This window comes from Equus przewalskii, chromosome 26 (assembly GCF_037783145.1).
Source record: "Equus przewalskii isolate Varuska chromosome 26, EquPr2, whole genome shotgun sequence".
Classification (NCBI taxonomy): domain Eukaryota; kingdom Metazoa; phylum Chordata; class Mammalia; order Perissodactyla; family Equidae; genus Equus; species Equus przewalskii.
In genome coordinates this window covers 5,406,138-5,426,824 of record NC_091856.1, presented here as the reverse complement: position 1 = coordinate 5,426,824, position 20,687 = coordinate 5,406,138, and the positions used below count along the sequence as shown (strand labels likewise).

Genomic DNA, 20,687 nt, shown 5'->3' with positions numbered 1-20,687 from the left:
GTGGTTCATCATTTGGCAGCCAGAGTGATCCTGTTAAAATAGATCCAATCATGTCATTGCCTCACCCATCACCCTCCAGTGGTCCCCCACTTCGTCACGGGCAAGCCCAAGTCCTCACAATGCCTGAGTCCCATCTGATCCCACCCACCTGTGACCTTGAATCCTACTGCTTTTCCACCTTCTCACTCCACTCCAGCCACAATGGCTTCCTGACTGTCCCTTGAACATGCCAGACACACTCCTGTCTTGGAGCCTCCGCCCTTGCCGTTCCTCCACCTGGAACACTATTTGCATGTCTTGCTTACTTACCTCCTTAAGCCTTTGCTGAAAACTCATCTCAGTGTGTCCTTCTGTGACCTCCCTATTTCGAATTGCAGCCCCACCCTGTCCATCTCCATCCTCCTTAGCCCTTTTCCTAAACTGACATACTAAAATATCTTCTTCTTCTTATTTCTGTTTATTGTCTCTCTTGCTCTGCTAGACTGTCAATTTTATGAGAGCAGGGGTTTTAGTTTGGCTTGTTTATCTCTGCATCCTCAGCTCCTAGGACACTGCCCAGCACACAGTAGATGCTGCAAAACATTGGTTGAAGGAATGAATGATTATTATAACCAAGAGGCTAGACTCCAGCTCTAGAGGAACAGAAACTCAAGGCTGGTGACCGAGGCAGGAACCCAGTCCCAGGAAGCAAGCCAGGGATCCAGTTACCCAAACTGGAACACAGGCCAGGGTAGGATATGGGAAGCAGAGGGCTGCCCAGGCGTCAGAAATGGGGTATGAGCTCAGAGACTGGCCTGGAGCCAGGCTGATGGAGACTGAGGCTCCTGCTCCTCGGGTCAGGGCTGGTCCTAGGCCACGTGTCTCGGGCCAAGTCACCCCATTAGTGGAAACAGAGGGGCTGAAAGGCAGGTTGCCAAGCAGGGCCTTCAACCACTTAGTAAATGTCAAGCAAAGTTATCCCAGCTTTTGACTTATTCCCAGATGTAGGTGTTAGCGGATACTCCATATTGGCAGGGCTTACAAGGAAAACACAAATGACTAAGGGAAAAAAAGAAAAAAAGTGAAAATGTTCATTCAGAAACCTGAGCTGAGAGGTTGAGGAATGGCAGATACCAGAAGTCTGTGACTAGAGGAGGTCTGTGATGTCAAGTGAGACACCAGCTGAGTGAGCGTCTGGGGATTCCATCATCCTCTGGACCAGGTTTTTGGTGGAGATGCTCAGGTGAGCTCGGCCCATGCAAACCCTCTGGCTTCGGGTGAAGGAAATGCTCAGAGGAGCCGGGGATGTAGCTGGTGTCTGCAGAAGCCTAGAAAGAGGAGCTGGGGCAGGGCGAATTTGGCCTGGTTCCCCTGGAGCTGTCCAAGGTACTCTCCAGGAGTCGGGCTCAGCCTCCTCTGTCGATCCACACGCTTCCTGACAACCTAGCCTGTCATACAGGGCTGCCCCTGCCTCAGCCCAGAAGAGCGAGTCTGTGGACATCATCTGTGAACTCCTTCACCACATGCCCAAGGGAATCGAGGTCCAGAACAATCGAGAGTTAGGGCAGTGCCCCTCCCGCAGGCGAAGCTCTTCCCCATCCAGGCTCCCACTGTACTCTACAGAGCTCCTGCTGGCTCTGGGTTCCAGTCCTCTCTTGGTAGCTCTGTGTACTTTGACAAGCTATGGAACCTCTCTGAGCCTCAGTGTATTCATCTGTAAAGGGAGGATGATAAACACAGTACTTAGTCATACGGCTGTGGTGAGGACTACATTATAAGGCACGTAGGAAGTGTTCAGTGAAGGTTTAACTCCCAACCTTGTTACAAGGTCGTCTATATGGCCCATAACGGTTGGTTCAGGCTCACGGCTATTTTCTGATTTGATGTCCTACTGTGTCCCCCTCAGTAATCATTCCTTGGAATTTTTCCAATTCCTACTCTTCAAGCACCGAGAGGCACACGGGGCCCAGCGGTCTAGGTTGGATCACAGGGCTGCTTTGCGTAAGGTTAGCAGTGCAGCCAGTGCGACCCGGCAGAGGGAGGGCCAAGTCGAGGGGAGCACGGATCCGCTGTGGCCTGAGGACCGTGCTCAGACCCGCGGGAGAATTCTAGGGCGGAGCCCTTGGGCGTGGGGACGTGGAGAGGTCAAATGCCTGGAGGGGGCGGTAGCACACGCGAGGTGAGGACCCCATGCTCCTCTGGGGTTGGCGAAGGGCGCTGCCCTTTGGGGAAGGGGAGCCGCTCTCAGCCTAGGCCCTAAGGGCTGGACACCCTAGCACCAAGGCGTGTTCCAGCGCAGGCGGCGTCTTGAGCTGCCCCTTTCGACCCGGTCAGGGTCCCCCGGGCCCGGCGCAGTGCAGGAGAGCATAGGCTGCAGGTGCCTCTAGGACGCCTCCGTGGCGCGCTCGCAGCCCAGACCTTCCCAGCCAGACCTCCGAGAAGCAGTCCCAAACCACCGTGCAGGTGCTACAGGAAGCGCTGGGCGAAGCGGCGGCGGCCACTGCGTGTGCCAGCACGCAGTCCTCTGTCCTCGGATCGCTGTCCCCAGGCGCTCAGGTCCCCGACGGTCGGCGGGCAGCGACAACCTGCGCGGCGGAGGGCCGGGGGCGCGTGTGTGCGTGTGCTGGGGAGGCGGCCCTCCCCGCGGCCGCCGCAGCGCCGGCGCCTCCCCCTCCCCCGGCGCGCACGGCCCGTCCCCGTCCCCGGAGGCGGCCCGAGCCGCCGCTGAGCAGCCTCGCCTTCGCCTCCCGCGTTTCCTGCCGCCCGCCCTCCCCCCGGCCAGGCTCCAGGGGCTGTCGCCGAGCAGCTCCGAGCGGGAGAGCGGCTCAGAGCGCGCACGGGGGCGGGCGGAGGCGGCCCGGTTCTAGGCGGCCGCGCCGGGGAGAGGCGCGCGCGGAGACGCCGGCCCCCCTCTCCGCGTTTGCTCGCTCGCTCCCCGCCTCCCGCACTCCGCTCGCTCCCACCCCTTCCCGGCGTGATTGATCCGTCACGGGCGCCGCCGCTGCCGCCGCCGCCGCGGCCGTTCTGAGCCGAGCAGGAGCCGGAGCCCGAGCCGGAGCCGGGGCCGGGGCCGGCGCCATTGCGCGGGCGCCGCGGGGAGAGCTTGGCGCGGGGCGGCGGGCCGGGCCAGGCCATGCGGGCCGAGTGAGCCGGCGCCCGCAGCCCGCGGCGCGGCATGGCTTCCCCGCGGAGCTCCGGGCAGCCCGGGCCGCCGCCGCCGCCGCCACCACCACCCGCGCGCCTGCTGCTGCTCCTGCTGCTGCCGCTGCTCCTGCCGTTGGCGCCCGGGGCCTGGGGCTGGGCGCGGGGCGCCCCCCGGCCGCCGCCCAGCAGCCCGCCGCTCTCCATCATGGGCCTCATGCCGCTCACCAAGGAGGTGGCCAAGGGCAGCATCGGGCGCGGCGTGCTCCCTGCCGTGGAACTGGCCATCGAGCAGATCCGCAACGAGTCGCTCCTGCGCCCCTACTTCCTAGACCTGCGGCTCTACGACACCGAGGTGAGCGTCCGGCTGCCCGCGCCGTCGGGGCTGTGGGGGGCGACGGGCGAGGGAGTGTTGGACAGAGGTAAGCCCTGATTGACCCGTCCGTGCCTGCCGAGGACACCGCGGACTGGTGCTCGGTGCTCACCCCCGGGGTCCCGCCAGGCTTAGCTAGCATAGCTGGTGCCAGGATTTGCTGAGCATCTCCCACCTCTGGGATTGTATGTGTGTAGGGTGTGGGACAGAAGACTAGGGTTTCATTTGATCAGAGGAGTGGAGACTGGAACCCCCAAAAGGCCTGCAGTGGTTGCCCCTGCCCAGGTCCCGCTGGTGGGGCTGTGGAGTGCTGAGTGGGAGGAACAGGCGCACTGACTGCAAACTGGGCCACCCGAGGCTACAGAGGCCACGGGCCTGTTCGCAGGCCCCCAGGAAAGCTCCGCCGCGCTTTGAGGTCCGGAGGGCTCTGGGACCCGAGGGGCCGGAGCGCGCAGCAGGGCTGGGCGCATGGTGCGCGCCAGCTGCTCGGAGCCGTAGGGCGCGGGCAGGTGTGGGGCCGCCGGCTCTGCAGCGCTGCCGCCTGGATGTGCCCAGCGCTGCCTGTAGCCGGAGCAGCTTTGGGAGGAGACTCCCCCTCGGTTTAGTTGCTCAGAGAAGGACCTCAGCAGGTCTCGCCCCGGCCGCGCGGGGGTGTCCGGCCGCGCGGCTGCCGTGGGCCTTGCGGCTGCAGGCGCAATTTCTCCGGGCGCAGACTTGAAGCTCGGACTTGGAGCGCAGCCGCGGGGCTTGCCCTCCCGGCCTCCTTCTCTCAGGGGAGCCGAAGGGCCAAGAGCTTCCCATCTCAAGCCCCCTCCCCACACCCTCGGCTTGGGTTCGGGTTGAAGCCGCAGCGCGAGCCTCCTCCGCCAGCCCGGGGCTGGGGTGCGCCGAGGGGCCCTGGAGGAGCGAGCGCCGGCCGCGCGTGGTCGGGTTTGCGAGTTTTTCCGGACCGAGGGAGCCCCGACGCTCCGGCCGCAGCGTCTGCGACGCGGCCTGCAGGGGGCAGTGATTTCCTGTGCAGCACCCTCGGTTGGCGCCTCTTCCGAGGCGCTGGGCTTGACCCCGGCTTCCCGGGGCTCCCTGGGAGCTTCTGCTGGAGCCCGGGTGCAGACCCTCTCGGACAGGAGGGTCGCGCCGCCGCACTGATCCTGCAGCACGGCTTCCACTTCCGTCTCCGTCTGACCCTTTTTTCGTCCCCGGAGAGAGAGCAGAAATCTGGATTGCATCTTATTCCCCGCCTCCCCCCTTCCCTGATGAACGAGCCTCCTCTGCGCTGTAAATAAAAGGTGAAGGAACGGGTGGCATTGGTGGCAGTTCGCTCAGGCTGCTGCCAGCGAGAGGCTTCCTCTGCCCCGGGAGGATGCGAGCTGGTGGCTGTGCAGAGCAACCCCGGGTTTGGAACCGTTTCCGAATGACATTCTTATCGCCCTCATCTTTGCCCGAACGTTTCAAGTTCTTGGGGGCACTTGTCCAGCGCACAGGAATGGAGAGGGCAGGGCGGTGAGACATACCGCGGCGTGGCTTCTCGCTCCGTCCCTCTGTTGCTTCCGCACATACATATATTCTTTCGGAAGGGACGCGGAGAGCCGGTCTTTTGGAGACCTAACCGTTTGTAGACAGGGCAGCCCTGCTTGCATCATCACCAGATATTGTCAGCTGCACAATGTTTTCATCACCCGTTTATTCCCTTCAGAAAGCTTCTCTGAAAAAGATTTCACATGGGCTTGTTTGTGGCCGCACAAGGATGGGCGCATGGCTTCAGGGTGCCGGCTGAAGCTTTTACGTTTTATTTTCCAAGTGTGTCTTGATGACTTTCTGAGCGAGAGGGCCGGAAGTCGAGAGGATGAGGCCGGCAGAAGGCCCTTCAGTGGTGGGGATGTGTGGGGAGGGTGGGAAGGAGGCCCGAGCTCGGCCTTTCCAAACAGGGAAGCATCCTGGCCTTTGGAGGGGCTCAGAGCGTGCGCTTTGGGCCGGGTTGGATCGGGTTGGACCAGTTATCTTCTCCCTGGGTGACCTTGATGGAGGTGTGGAATCTCTCTAAGCCTAGATTTCCACATCTGAAAAAGTGGGACTATTATATGTCCCCTGCAGGCCGGTGATGTGAGCTTAAGGGAGTTAGGCCAGAGTGGAAAATGCCTTGAGCTGGCCGGCTCAGCCACCAGTGCCCGGTCTGGCATGCTGTAAGCGCTTAATAAATGTTTCCTGCCTCCCTCCTTCCTTTTCCTCTGGCATGGATTCACAAGACGTTGTGACTTTGGAGGTGATAAAATGGTCACAACGAAAATATTAAGACTGCTTATTTGTTTTTCTTGCTTTTGAAGTCTCACGAAGAGTCAGTGAAGTTATCACCAGAAAAAAAGGAATTCTGGCTTACAATCCAATAAATGTGTTATCTCCTGCCATGAGATGTCGCGTTTGGGAGAAGGCACAGGAGATATGATACTTGATTTTTTCAAGTGGCCTGTCTTTAGAGTGGAGGTGCGTTCTCTCTGAGCCGAGGTAAAAGCAAGATCAGTCTGGGTCACTGGAGCAAAATCCACCGTGACATGAGTGGGTCTGAGGCCCGGGCTGTCCTTGTGGGTTGTGTGGATTCCCTAACCACTTCTGGCTGTGTCACTTGTCTGCAGACTTGAAGACACAATGGACGTGGTGAATGAATTTGGGCTGACTTGCTGACGTTTGCTGTCAGTCAGTGGCCAGAAACTGTGACGAGCCAGTCAACACAGACTTGAAGGAGTAGAAATTTCGCAAGGAATGGGTTAATCCGATCATTGGGACAGTCTGTCGCAATAAGGGGTCTCCTGCATACATTTATCCAGACTAACCCTCTAGTGTAATTGGAATAGCGATAGATTGTTCAAAGGCCCACTGAGTGCCGTGCGTTTGTAAAAATGAAACATCCCAGCAGAGCACCTGCCAGCCAGGACCTCTTTTCTCTGGGGTACCTCAAATCACTTCAGCAAATACTTCTTTATGTATTTCAAGGAAGATTTGAGTATATAAAAATACAGGTACGATGACTGAAAATACAGAGGAAAGGAAGCATCAGAAACCATACAGAAGCGTGGAAGTTACTGTACCAAGAACCTGGGCTAAGGTTGTTCGTGCATTTTTGAGTATTAAATTTTAGCTCTGAGCTTCCTGGCAGTCAAGGTAAAAGGGTAAACATGTGGATTACATTTTTTTTTTAAAGATTTTCTTTTTTTCCTTTTTCTCCCCAAAGCCTCCCAGTACGTGGTTATATTATATTCTTTGTTGTGGGTCCTTCTAGTTGTGGCATGTGGGACGCTGCCTCAGCGTGGTTTGATGAGCAGTGCCATGTCCGTGCCCAGGATTTGAACCAACGAAACACTGGGCCACCTGCAGCAGAGCGCGCGAACTTAACCACTCGACCACAGCGCCAGCCCCTGGATTACATTTTTGATTAAACTTACAAGTTTGATTAGAAGAATCTGAGGGACAATGTCTTTTTTACAAAAAAGTTTTGCAGGGGATTCAGAAATGTTCTCCATGTGGTTGTTTTTCATTCCTTGGTAGCCACATTAATAAAATTAAATCATAACCAAAGAATGAGTTTAAAAATAACATTGGCTTCTCTGATTTGATTAAAGTAACGTTCATTTTAGAAAAATTGAAAACTATGGAGAAGCATGAAAAAAATAATAATTGCCCATCATCCACCTACACCAAGATAATAATTAGCATTGTTCCCTTCCCATTGCTGGTGTTTACTCTTTTATGTATTTGAGACCTTACTTTATGTGCCCTTTTATATTTACATTTGTCCCGTTCCTTTAACGTTGTGTCATGGGTTTTTCCCCACGTCCTCAAATCCTGTCTGCAAAGATGAGTTTTAGCAGCTGTAACTCTATCCCATAGGTGCACCGGACGTGCTAAATCTTTCCCCTCTTGTTGGATTTATGTATTTTCTCAGTTGTTACTATTTTAAGTTATCCTGTAATAAACTTAGGAAAAGTTCAGGGAGCCAGTGGACACATTCCGGGTGTGCACCTGTCAGGAAGTCCACCCTGATGAGGGATCCAGCTGAGAAAACCTGGGGCTCAGAGAGCACATCCTTCACTTGGGCGGCTTTGCCAAATATCTGTCCTCTCATTCACTGTGCCTTAGAAAGGACCCAGACGACGGCTGGATGGAGGCCGAGCTTTTCGAGGCGGTCTCAGTTCAGCTTAGCAGGCATTAATCGAGCGCCTGCTGCAGCTGCTGTGCTGCAGCTGCTGTGCTGCAGAAAGGAGGAAAAGACAGCCCTGGGCTCAGGAGGGGCAGCTGGTGCGAGGGGGAGAACAGGGCAAGCACATGTTGGTCATTGTCAATGCAAGATAGAAAGTGCTTGCGGCGGCCACTTTAGTATATTCACAATCCTGTGATACACTAAAAAGCGTAGAATCGTACACTTTAAAAGAATGAATGTTATGGTTTGTGCATTATGTCTCAACACAGGGGTTCTTAGAACTAAAATGAGCTCTTTCAGGATGAGGTCTCATTTTCTTTGTGGTCATAGCCACACTGCCCAGCATGGTACCTGGCCTTTGGTAGGTGTATTGCTTAGAACTCTTGTTGCAAGTGACAGAAACCCAACCTTAACTGGGTCACATGACTGAAAAATCCTGGAGATGGCTATCTTCAGGCATGGCTGAATCCAGGGACTCAAATGATGTCTTAAAAACTCTCTCTCTGTCTCTTGGCTCTCCTTTTCTCTGTGTTTGGCTTCACTCTGGCAGGTTCTCCCCAGGTGGCGGCACAGATGGCCCCTAACAGCTGCAAGTTTGCACACACCCTGTTTAGAAACTCCAGGAAGAAGAGTATTTCTTTCCCAACTGTTTCAGCAAAAATCTCAAGTTTAGCTTTCATTGGCTTGAATTGGGTTGTGTGTCCATCCCTGAACCAATCACACGACACCGATGGGCCTGGGACATCCGCCATCCTTTCGGGGAGGGAGGGTTTGGTGAGGTCAGCCCCGCCCAGCCACATGAACACAGAGTGAAGACGGGACTCCTTGAAGGACATCAGAGGTGCTTAAAGGGGTGTGGATGCCAGCTGGATCTGATCACACATGTCCACAAAGGCAGGCTTTCGGGAAATGCTAAACTCAAGAAAGAAACACTAGATGCCAGGGGCATTAAGAGAAAGAGAAGATCATATCTAGGTCAAGAGAGGCCTTCTGGAGGAGGGGACGTCAAGATGGGCCTGGAAGGGTGAATATAGTGTTGATAGAGAGAGGCAGGGGCTCCGGGAGATGGAGGTGGATCCCAGGAAGGGTCCCCAAGATCAAAGGATGGAGGCAACAAAGTCTGAGGTGTGTCTGGGGAGCACTGACTTGTTCTGGTTTTACCTGAGTACTGGATTTGTGGAGGAAAGGCTAACCTGGTGGTGGGTGTGGTAGGCCTCGAATGTCGTGTCACGAAGGTTAGACTTTATTCTGGAGTCGTGAGGAGCCGTGGCAGGTCTTTGAACATGGATGTGACATGATTGGGGCCCGTAGGAATGTAGAGGGTGGATGGTAGACAGATGAGCCTGGAGGCCGAGAAGCCAGGAAGCTATTGTAGTAAGTTGAAGGGAGAGATGCTGAGGCCTGGGTAGAGACAGAGGGGCAGTAGGGGGTGATGTGGAGGAGAATGGGCTGCTCTGAGTCCTGACAGGGTGGGAGGAGCAACGGAGGGGAGCATGGGGGGCGGGGTGTCTGGTAGGCAGGACGGTCACTGGGATCAGATGCAATGTAGGGGATGAGCAGAAAGCATCCCTGCAGGGGTGAGGCTGGGCACAGAATGGCGAGCTCCCTCTCCTTCAGCTCCCCGAACTCCTCACACCTCTTGGGTAGCCCCTCAACATGTCGGGAGACGTGGGTTTGTATCCCCGTTGGGTACCACTTACCTGCTTGGTGACCTTAGGCAGGCCACTTTGCCTCCATTTCTTCATCTATAAAATAGGGTTAACATGCTGACTGCCTTCTAGGGGGACAAATGAGACCATCCAGGTAAAGTAATCAAATCAACGCTTGGTACTTGGTGAGCGCTCCGAAAATACTCGCTGCCATGTTGTCACCGTTGTCGTTATTCCTGTTCTGTTTGGTGATAATTATGCTGACCTCACAGGGCTGGTATAAGGAATGACTGTAATGGATGTGGAACCTCAAAACGGTGTAAACGTAAAGCACTGTGATGTGTAATCTTGTTTTCCAACACTTCGTTCCCGAGAGGGGTGTTGGAGAAGGAGGGTGGGAGCACTGAGATCTTTACTAATGTGCATCTCCCCGCACGTCTTCATTCTGTGTGTGTCCTGGCCATATTGTCTCTTCCCCCCCACTGGGCCGTAGCTCCGGGAGGGCAGGGCCCGTCTGATTCCCCGTGTCTCACAGGGCCTGACATGCAGTGGGCATCAGTGGACGTTTGCTGAGCCGGACTGTAAGCGAGTACATCAGAATCCACTTTCTGAATCAGCATCCCATAGAGTGAATGGCTTGTCTAGTTCTCTTCGTTCTTCCCACTGCTCCATCACCATAGGGCTTAGGTGACCCCACATCTCAGGATTATGTTGACTTCTAAGCTGTAGCCGCCTTCTACATGGTCCCGCCAGCACTGACCCCTAAGCTTCCCCAATATGAAGGCAATGACCTTGGCCATCCCAGCTCCCCACCAGTTCCTCAGACCTACTCAGGCACCCTTGGGGTGGTGGGTGGAACTAACACACTAGGGCCTATTTAGTGCTGGGTATTGGGCTCAGAGTTTTAGCTTGTTAACTTCATCTTTAAAGAGGTCTTCTTTGTGTGATTGGCCTCCCTTCCTGTGGGCACAGGGTAACATTCACGTTTTTGTGCAGAGAACTGAGCTCTCGGCAGGGAAACTAGCAAGCTGGATGAGTAGGAGAGTGGTGCATCTAGAGGTGCTGAACGAAGGTGTGTGTAGGGTATATGTCTTTTATTAATCCGGGTGGACAAGGCTGTGCTGCATTAACAAGCAAATCCCCAAATCTCTGTTACTCAACACAGTAAACTTGATATATTGCTCACCCAAAGCCCAATGTGTGTCAGAGGTCCTCCTGGGTGGCTCTCCTCCAAGCAAGAACACAGGGATCCAGGCTGCTTTTATGTTGTGACTCCCCTCTCTTGTGGCTTCAAGAAGAGGAGGGTAGGGAGGAGGCCAGGGGAGGGCACACTGGATTTTTAACCATCTTTACTTGGAAGTGACCTATATTATTTCCACTCATATTTCGTTGACCAGAAATAGTCATTGGCCAACCTAACTTCAGAGGAGGCTGGGTTATAAAGAGGAGCATGTGGATGTCGTGGACACTTGTCATTTTGGTCCTTCAGGAAGTAAATGCAAGGTGGATGTACAAGTACAAGAACTCTTGGGGTTATACCTGTAGGTAGGGAGGTAGGGAACCCCTCCGACCACGATGCTGTTCAGACGCCTGTGGAAGGAGACGGAGAGGAAGGAGCGTTGGGTAGGAAGAGGCTCAGATTGGGATGCGGCTCTCGGAAAATCTTGGCTGGCCCATGGGGTGCTCCAGAGCAAAGACTGCCCATTACGGGGGCCCTGTATTGGATCAGAAGAGCCAGGCTCTAGAGTCCTTCCCCAACTCAGTCATTGGCTGCGGGCTGCCTGGGGAGGTTGTGTCCTTGGCTTAATTAAATGCTGTGACAGATCTTGAAGCTACAGCTGAGGGCTGTTAGCTGACTGCCCTCCTCCTGTAGTTCCCTCTTCAAAGGAGATCTGAGTGGCCCACCTAGACGGCTGCTACAGACAATGCCTGTTTCTGCTCCAATGCCCCAGTGCTGCATGCTCTGATTGAGAGAACTTTCTGTCAGGCCCTGTTCTGAGCTCTGGGATGTGACACAGAGCCCGTCCTTGAGGAGCTCACTGTCTGAACAGGTGGTGAAGACAGACAGGAACCATTACACGTAGCATGACCCAGTCACGGTGGGGGCAGCAGAGGATGCTGGGAAGGCATCCTCCACTGGAGACAGCTGCTTGGTCATTCTCCATGTGGTGTGGGAATGAAACATAAGTGACTTCTTATGGCTTACTTTTCTGGTTATTTACTTTGGTTCTAGGAAGGTGAGAAAATTAAATGGCATGGTTTACCCAGTGAGCATCTGCATTCGCCTGCTCCTTTATTCTATTCTTATTCGCTTTCCTTATGTAACCGTGTGCTGTGAGCCTGGCGAGAGGCCTTCCTCTCTGTCCTCTCTTCCAGGAAGCAGCAGGTGTGCCTGGGTGGACTGTGGGCGCAAGCCCCAGATGGGGTTGCCGTCTGTCCTGGAGCGAGGTTGGTTGCCGGGACCTCAGGAGGGCTTTGCTCCTCTCTCTGAAGTGCCGCTGGACTGAGGCTCCGTGCTCCCTTGTGAGCACCATGAGCGCAGGCGCTGGGTGTGTCTGGCTCCTTGGTGCCCCCTCCCCCCGCCCAGGCACTATCTCAGGGTCAGGCACAGAGCGGGAACTCAATAAATATTTACTGAACCAAGAAATAGATCGAAAAGCCTGGAACCCAGCTCTCCGGTTCTAAGAGGATTAATGGGCGTAGTTTTAACAAATTGACCAAGTGCTTTGTACGCCAAGCCATGTGGGGTGAGTTTCCTGCTTGCTCTTTAGAGCTTCTTTGGGGCTTTTGGGGGCCCAGTAGTTGTGGAGTGCAAGGGGAAAGGAAACGTGTTGGATGTTCCCATGGAAGATGATGTGCAAAGCTGATGGCAGGCTCCTGTCCCCTGACAAACCTACACAGCATCCTCCGAGGGCCGTCAAAGCCTAGGAAAGAAATCCTGCTCAGTGTCTGAGAAGTATTATAGTTTCAGGAGATCAGTTCATTGGAGCAATACTCTAATCAGCAGTTGGCGGGCATAGGAATCGGGTTCTGATATCCCACTCCCCGCTCCAGGGAGCGTGAGAGCCAAGACAGGCTGGGCTGGGCTCTGGTCCTAGTGGGAACTGTGGGAATGAAGCGAAGTTGTCAGCCTCTGGGAGCCAGGTGATCTAGCGGCAGGTCTGGGTATAGGGAATAAAGAGGTGCCCTGGGCTCCCCTGAACAGCAAGGTTTAGTCCAGGCTCCCTGCTCCTGGGCTGGAAGCTTCTGCTCTTTATCCTTCCGTGGTCAGGACTGGCTCAGGAGCTGGATAATCTCAGCCTGGAGGTCAACATCGCCCTCCTCTGGTTTTGGTCTGGACCCCAAATCAGATAACCACATATATTAGAATTGTGTGCAAAGGAGGAGTAAATTGGTTATGAGCTGGAGTTTGAGGGTCTGAGAATTCTTGCTTGAGTTAAGGGCATGAATGTCGTGACACCTTTTGGGGCCAATTGGGGCATTCTTTTGCCAATTTTATACTTTTCCAGGCTTTTTGAACGGTCTGCATTGCTGGAAGGATGAAGTGTCATTGTCATCTAGAAAATTAGTGGTAGATCCAAAGTACTGGGTAAATGGATTCATCTGTCTTCATCAGTGCCCAAGTTCCACAGCTGCTGGCTGAGCGGACCCCTTCTCCTGCCATTTGGCAAGGATGTCATCAGTCACCGTTCAGATAAAATCCAGCCAAAGAAGGACTTCGTGGAGTGAGGCGTCACCACTGCTTTTGTGGCACAGGGTCAGGAGGTGGCCCAGAGAAAATGATATTTTCACACTCTGCTCATGATCCACTTGACTTTGTTCACAGGGAACTGATTTTGAACGCAACAGCCATCCTTATAATAATCACTGTATTATCCAAATCACTTTGTTTCTAGAACTGCCCGTTCACTGGAGCTTTTCTGAGAATGCCCAGAATTGTTTCAGGGGTTTAACTGGCAGCCGGGGACCCGGCAGCCCACTCCAGGGCACGTGATCGGAGCCCACGGCAGCGCTCCCACCAGCCCGGCTCGCCGCGCCTTGTCTTTGAAAGACGGAGAACTGGCTCGCCTGTCACTCCACAGTGTCCTCTGGGGCCTGACAGACCCTCCTCAGCTCCTTGCTGGGCTCTGTGAGTTCCAGAAATGTTGGGAAGCACTTGAAGAGCTTCTGATCTTGTTGTCATAAAAAAAGGACAAGGGAGTGGAAACACTGAGTTGCAAGTGTGCAGGTGAAGAGAAGAGGATGCAGCACGGTGACAGTAACTCACCTTGTCCGGTGCTGAGCACGTGTCAGTCCCCGTGTCAAGTGCTTTGCCCTCATGCACTCATGTAATTCTCACAACAATCTCAGGCAGCAGGTACTATTATCATCTGCGTTTTACAGATGAGGCTGAGAGAGGTTAAGTGACGTATTTAACACCACAGCCAACCAAGTGGCGAGCAGGGATTTCAACCTGGCTGCTGTGACGTCGATCTCGGCTGCTGAAGCGCTGAGCGATCCCGCGTCTTCATCTAGTAACTCACCTTCCTCCCATCAAAGCAAGTGGCAAGTTTTGTCAGTAGCTGATGCTTTTTTCTTTTTTTTGGTGAATTTCACCGAAGTGCTTGCCTCTCCCTCTGGTTCAGCCCCACCCTCCCCCATTTCCCTGTCCACCCACTCAGTCACACAGAGCCAGCGCTGTACTCTACTCACTTTAAGGTGTCTGTCTACACACCTGTCTCACACAGATCCGCTCTCTGCTCCCCGTGCACCTGCAGAACTTGTCGCTTCCTGCTGTGTCGACTCAGGCGTCAGTGTCTGTGTCTCTGGTTAGACTTGGATCATCTCGAGGGCAGCGGCAGTGCTTGCTTTATACACGTAGCTCGTGTTTGCTGAGCACCTCCTCGGTGCCAGGCCTGGCGCTGGTTATGGGACGTGAGGAGATGAGCCCGAAACAGCTGTGCTCCCAAGGGCCCAGGGAGGCGACCGGGATCATTGCCATGCAGCACGGGAAGCATGGTGGTGCAGCCTGGGGCGGGGCAGGGGCTGTCCCAAGGGCAGAGGACAGTTGGGAACACTGACGCAGCTGGTCAGGTGGCCTTCATGCTGGATGCCCTGTAGGGACTTACCGTTGTTCTGGGAATGGGAACGAATCTTCTCCCGCTGGCCTTGGAGGCCCTGCAGTCTGTCTGGCCCATTCCCCAGCTTTGTTGCTGAGCAACCCCCACCCCCCTAGGCCCAGACTCATGGTCCTTTCAGTTTCTTGGGTGAGTGTGTTCCCCCCTGCACAGGGCCTTTGCACAAACTGTTCCCACTGCCTGGAAGGCTTCCGCCAGCTCGCTTCATCTTTTAGATACCAGCTCAAGTGTGTTTCTCTGTCTTCTCTGATTGAGAAAAACCCTCTGTCACATTTTCTCTAAGAACCATGAACCTTCCCTTTCTAGTGCTTATCACAGTGCCATTTTACATTTGTTGGATAATTTGATCAGTATTGGTCTTCCCCCCTCCTCCCAGGGGACTGTGAACTCCGTGAGACCATGGTGCCCAGCAGTCTCTAGCACATAGGAGGCACTTCATCAATATGTGTGGAATGAATGAATGAATGCTGAAGGGTTCGTGAGGCTCATCTGGGTGTTTAGAATGGTTTGCTGTTGTCTAGTGACCATGCAGTGTGAGGGAGACGGCTGCGCGCTGTGCATCGCATTTGGACTCAGCCGCGTGTGCTGGCACTGCTCGCCCCCGTCCTCAGGGTCCTCACCTGTGGAATGGGGATGGCGCTTTCCCGGGGGCTTATTTTGAAGGTCGACATAGAACATTCTTGTAAAGCAGTGAGCATCTGGGGTCGCATTGAGTAAGCACCCACTAAACTTGATTGTTATTTTATTTTAAAGCATATGAAAATGTAAAATGCTATGTAGGCATATAAAAACTCGTTCTTATTTAAGTGGGGGACTGTGTGTTTGAGGCCAAGGAGAAGTGTGTGATCCATGTCTGAGCTCTGTTGGATGGATTTTCTAACTTAAGTGTTTTTTTTTTTCATTATTTTTATTATCTTTTAATTTTTTTTTCTGCTTTATCTCCCCAAATCCCTCCTGGTACATAGTTGTATATCTTAGTTGCGGGTCCTTCTAGTTGTGGCATGTGGGACGCCGCCTCAACGTGGCCTGACAAGTGGTGCCATCTCCGCGCCCAGGATCCAAACCAGCGAAACCCTGGGCCGCCGCAGCGGAGCGCACAAACTTAACCACTCGGCCACGGGGCGGGCCCCTAAGTGGTTGTTTCTAAGTCCTATTCATTTCCTAAAGAATCTGAGCTGAGGAATCCTATAAAATGGGAACAATAATAACGCCTGCCCTTCTTCTTCGTGGAGTTATTGTGGAGATCACTGATGAGAGAGAGAGAGAGGGAGAGAAATGAGTTAAAGTGAAAGGGCATTAAGAAGTTGTTAAGAGTCACAGATAGAAGACATGCCTGAAACTAGGCACAAGGAGTAATTAATTCTGGGTTGTTCTCTCAGGACCTTTGGAAGTTTCCAATAGCATCTTTATGAAAGACGCAGAGATGTTGTTCATGTGGGTGATTCATTCAACCTCTAATTAAGGAGGGCATAGTATTAGATTATAACACTGTGGAAGCGGATAGGCAGGGGCCTGAGGTTTTCTGATTCTAGCAGGGTGTCTTACAGAAGCATCTAGAACAAAAGGTAGTTAACATGTCTTCCTCTCAACCGTCAGATGTCTTTGGAAGCCAGCCATCCGTCTTTGGCAGGTGTCAGACCCAAGACCCTCCACAGCCACACTATCGAGTAAGGGTCCCAGGCGGAAGCTTGGGGGCGTGGGAGTCAGTGAGGGCTGTCTGTGGAAAGCAGTGATCCAGGCCAGAAGTGGGCACCCAGCCCTCAAATCATGGTGGGTTCCTGGGTTTGGGGGCTGGGGCAAAACCTGGCCCACTGGCTTGAAATACGAAGTACCCAGGTGGGGCCGGTCCACAGCAGCCCAGCAGTGGGTGGCTGGGATGCCCGTGTGCTGATAGTGTATCTTTTCTCCAGAAGAGCGTTGGCACTCCCAGAGCAGATGTGCAAGTGTTGGGTTGAGACCTCAGAACTCTGGGCCAGCAGGGTGGGGACGATGAGTTTGGCTTGGGAGGTTTGGGGGTCCCACTTGCCCCCCAGCTACCACCTCCTCAGAAGAGCACCCACTGGGCTCCTGTGGATGCTGGGTTTTAGACCATCCTATTGGCTTTGCTCTGGCTGTTCATGATCCTCTGCAAGCTGTGGCCCTGGCAGGCCCTAATTCCAGCCTTGTGGCTCCACAGTGGAGAGTTAGCAAAGTGACTAGGCCTTTTTGAGGCCCTACTATGCACTGGGCACTGTGCTGGGGCTTTGGAGCCGGAGAGGCCCAGGTTCAGCTCAGCTCTGCTGGGTGACTTTGGGTGCTCACTTCTCTGGGGCCTCCCTTCCATGATGTGTAACCTGGAGGCTTGATAGCAGACAACCAGCCTGGTTTTGAGGACTAAATAAGATAAAAGCGTATGGATGGGGTGCATAGTGGATGTTTAGCAGATGCCACAGAGTGGGATACCCAGTGGGGATACAACACACTTCTCTTCTGGTGTGTGCTGGGACGAGAAAATTGTGGACCTGGCCTCTGAGCATTGCTGTGGGTTCTGGTTTCCGTGGATGAGCACCTCTGTTGTGTTTCAGTTTGAGTTACCTGGATGGCTCTCTCACCACATGCATATAAGTGCTTCCAGTTTGGGGAGGGGGGTATAAGTGGAAGAAGGCCCTGCTCTCCTCGGCTCTGTATTCAGACGACATTCTGGAATCCCCTCCATTACTGATAGGAAGCTTCGAGGTTGCTGGGGACCACTGGCCCCATTGTCTAAAGCATGCAGGGCCCTCTAGGAGGGAAAGGAAGGAGACTCCAATGCCCCAGCTCCGGGGTCTGAAATTGTCAGAACGTCTGAGGGGTGACATAGCCCTGAGGGGGCCCGCTGCAGGAAAGGGCAGAAGAGCTCCCAGGGGACCTTGCTTAGGGTGAGGGCCCAGGGCGTGGGGCGTCCAGGCGAGGCTGGTCTGGAGATGGGAGCTGCTCCCCCTGGCGCCGTGGAGAGGGCGGGGGTCCTGGGCACGGCGGCTGTGTGTGTGAATGCAGACTCAGGGTGCTCCGTGTTGAGAACTATAACTCTCACTTTCTTTCCCTCTTGGCTCTGGCACCAGTTGCCACCTCGGTGGCCGCGTGGCAGCAGGGTGGAGCTGAAGGGAACCGAGGCTGGCAGCTGGGCCTGGCTCAGAGGCTAGGCTCAGGGACACCTGGAGGGGTGCAGGTGAGGAAGACCCACCAACCTGTCGGCGTAGACCACCCGCGGGTCCTGGGAGCGCTGGGCCAGGAGTTGCGGGGGGACTGCCTGAACTGCCCTAGCCTCTCATCCTTGAACATTCAAAGAAATGTGGCCTTATTTGTACCCTGGTCTGATAAAGTGTGAAGTGTGGTCAGCTTCTCATTTTGTTCTGATCGTAACCTTGTTTAGTAGATATTCGCCCGACAATTAAGCAACGAGAAGCACAGACTTTGTGCAGTGCTGGGGTTCACTATTTCTTCCCAATGCATCACCCAGTAACAACCTGGTAAGAGAGGAATTCCTCCGTCAGCCCCATTTATAGATGGGGGCTGGGACTCAGAGCGCTGAGCCCAGGCTGAGGCAGGAAGCCGAGACTTATGCCTGCGTCTGCCAGACTCTCAGCCCAGTGCCCTTTGCACGACCCACAGCTGCCAGTCACGCTCCGGTCTAGCCAGAGGGGGCCGTGGTTCTGTGCTCCTGTGGGGCTCACAGGGATCCAGCTAGAAGCCGGGCAGTCGTCCGTCACGGCTGTTCTGGAGCACCCTTCAGTCAAGCCCCAGAGAGGATGGGATGGTTACCGATGGTGGAGCTGGTGTATAGATGCCACTGGCTTTGTGGATGATACAGCGCTTCCTATTTCGTCCTCCCAAGCACCTCAGGAGGGACTGCCAGAGGTAGCCGTCCGCAGGAGGGAGGCCGGTGGCTCTCTGGGCGTCCGTACTGCAGGCCACTGTCAGCTGGCCACACGGAAAAGGTGACCTCATGCTGGACATTGAGGTCCTTTCAGGAACAGACATGGAGCACCTGCCACACGCCAGGCTGTGGGCATCAAACATGACCGGGATGTGACAGGACAGTGTGGGCGACGCGCACTCACGCAGGTAGCCCTAATGTGGGCATGAGAGTGAGCACCACTCTGGAGCAGGGCTGCCTTGCCACCACTTACCAGCCGTGTTAGTGTTGTTAAGCCACTTCATGCCCTGTGCCCCAGTGTTCCCATCTGTACAATGGGCGGGTAATAATAGCCCCGACTTCCCAGGATAGATATACAAATTGTTAAAATTTGCTAAAGACTTTGGCCACTGCCTGATAGACAGTAAGTGCCGTAAAAGTGTTTGTCAAATAAAATGAATGACATGAGGCCGATTTGAATATAGCCTTAGGGGAGGCATAGGTAAGGGCTCTAGGGGCATGGAGAGGAGGTGATGAGTTCTCATTGGGTGCAACCTGGGAGGGCTTCGCAGAGCAGGTGACCTTCGAGCTGCCCTTGAAGGACAGAGGTGGGAGATGTGGGAAGAACCCTGTGGGAAGAGGGAGCTGCGCTGGCAAAGGTTGGGACATGGGATCTGAGGGCATAATGCTGAGCCATCCAGATATTGCAGGCACGTAGGGACCGACCCAAGAGACATTGTGGAGAGAGGGCTGAAAGATCTGGAAAAACAGCCATCTTTGGGCGTGCAATGTCTGGAAGCATATTTTTAATCAATCAGTGCTCAGTGGGGCCTCCTGCAGGTCCTGGCTTCCGGTACTTGCTGTCAGCAAAGAGGCTTCCTGTTGGCTAAAGCTGGCGGACACCCCCCTGCATCCCTTGGGAGCTGGACAAGGTCACCTCCAGGGACATCACAAAGACTGGGGCACAGGGAACAGAGGGTGCGTCAGGCAGATCTGGAGTTAAACACTGGCATTGTCACCTTCTGGGGTGTGGCCTTGGGCAAGCCCCTAACCCACTGGGCCTGTTTTTCCATCAGCACAATTGAGATGTGGGTACCTGCCTGGCAGGGTGGCCCGCAGGCCGGGGTGAGAGGGAGGACCCCTCAAAAGGTGCAGCTGGGCTGCGCACACCGTGGATGCCCGAGAACATTGAATGGGAACGGGACCCAGCCTTGTTCACACCTCTTGGATTCAGGAGTGAGTCTGCCAGGAGACGGTTCTAGTTCTAACAATGGAAAAATGACTCAGGGCCTGAAGAGGGCCCAGGAGTGATGTCAAAGCTTACTCGAACTTGGTCTGTAGGTGGACGTAATAGATGCAATCCACTCTACCTTCCTCTTAATGGCTTTCTGGATGGAGGGAAGCAGAGAGGAGCAGCAATCTGGGCTGGAATGACTGTCGTGGAACTCCAGCAGCCAGAAGCTCAGTTGGCAGGCCCAGCCATGCGGCCTGAGGGCAGAAGACTGGTGCTGAAATCCCCAGGCCTGTCTGTTGGGCTGTCAGGCGGCCAGTCTGGCTGCACCCCTTTTGACATGGGTTGAGCTGCATACTGCTAGCCCTGGGGCACCTGTCTCTGAGTGTGGCAGGAAATCTGGCAAGGATTAGGGCTCCCCCCATCTCCCAACAGGACAGGCTCTGGGTTTGGAGATAGAGAAGTTCCTGGGGGCTTTCCTTTTGAGCCCTGCTGGGTTCCAGCCCTTTTACAGCCCACACATGGATCCGTCTTCTCTGAGCACTGACTGGCCGTTCCTAAAACCCATTTGAATGGAAGAGATTCTCAACAGAGCAATACAGTGGCTTTCTCACGTCCGCTGATAAAGAGATTGATGTGTAAAGACTCAATTGGATTTTTAACAAAATGACTCAGTTCTGGGCCTAGAGAAAGAGCGCTGTAATGGCTTAGGGGGACCTGAAGGGAAGGGAAGGGAAGGAATGTGTTCCGAAAACGGCGTGATCTCGGAAGGCTCGACCCTGGGGTCTCTCTACGGGAACTGGGCTGTCTGAGCCTTGGTTTCTTTATCTGTAAAATGGGGTGGGCACCTGCTCTGACTACCCTCCCAGGGTGATTTTATGCTTAAGTCAGATAATGGAACTGGAAAACCCTTGAGAAAAGTCAGGCTGGGAATAGCTGGGATTGTTAAGTGTTTCTGTGAGAGCCCTGCAGTGGCAGTTGTCTGAATACAAGAAGGAGGTCAGCAAAGCTACGGACAGAGCAGTGCTGTGAAATCGTGGGGACGAAAGTGGGTCTCATTTAGGCTTTCGGAAGAGACAGGGCAGTGGGTGTGAAGGTTGAGCTGTCCTTGAGTGTGACTCAGAATTTACTCTT

At 54.4% G+C, this 20,687-nt stretch overlaps 1 protein-coding gene across 3 annotated transcripts in view; it reads left to right on the top strand.

Annotated features, from left to right (window-relative positions):
• Positions 1-2,733: 2,733 nt before the first annotated feature.
• Positions 2,734-20,687, top strand: part of GABBR2 (gamma-aminobutyric acid type B receptor subunit 2) — a 331,181-nt gene continuing 313,227 nt past the window's right edge. The window contains exons 1-2 of one of the 3 annotated variants that reach the window (XM_070595867.1): positions 2,734-3,068; positions 3,172-3,475. In XM_070595867.1, coding sequence (XP_070451968.1) covers positions 3,329-3,475 — 147 coding nt within the window. In that variant the 5' untranslated portion in view covers positions 2,734-3,068; positions 3,172-3,328. Of the gene's footprint in view, positions 3,543-20,687 lie in introns of all 3 variants that reach the window. The other 2 variants (XM_070595866.1, XM_070595868.1) reach the window with 2 other exon arrangements.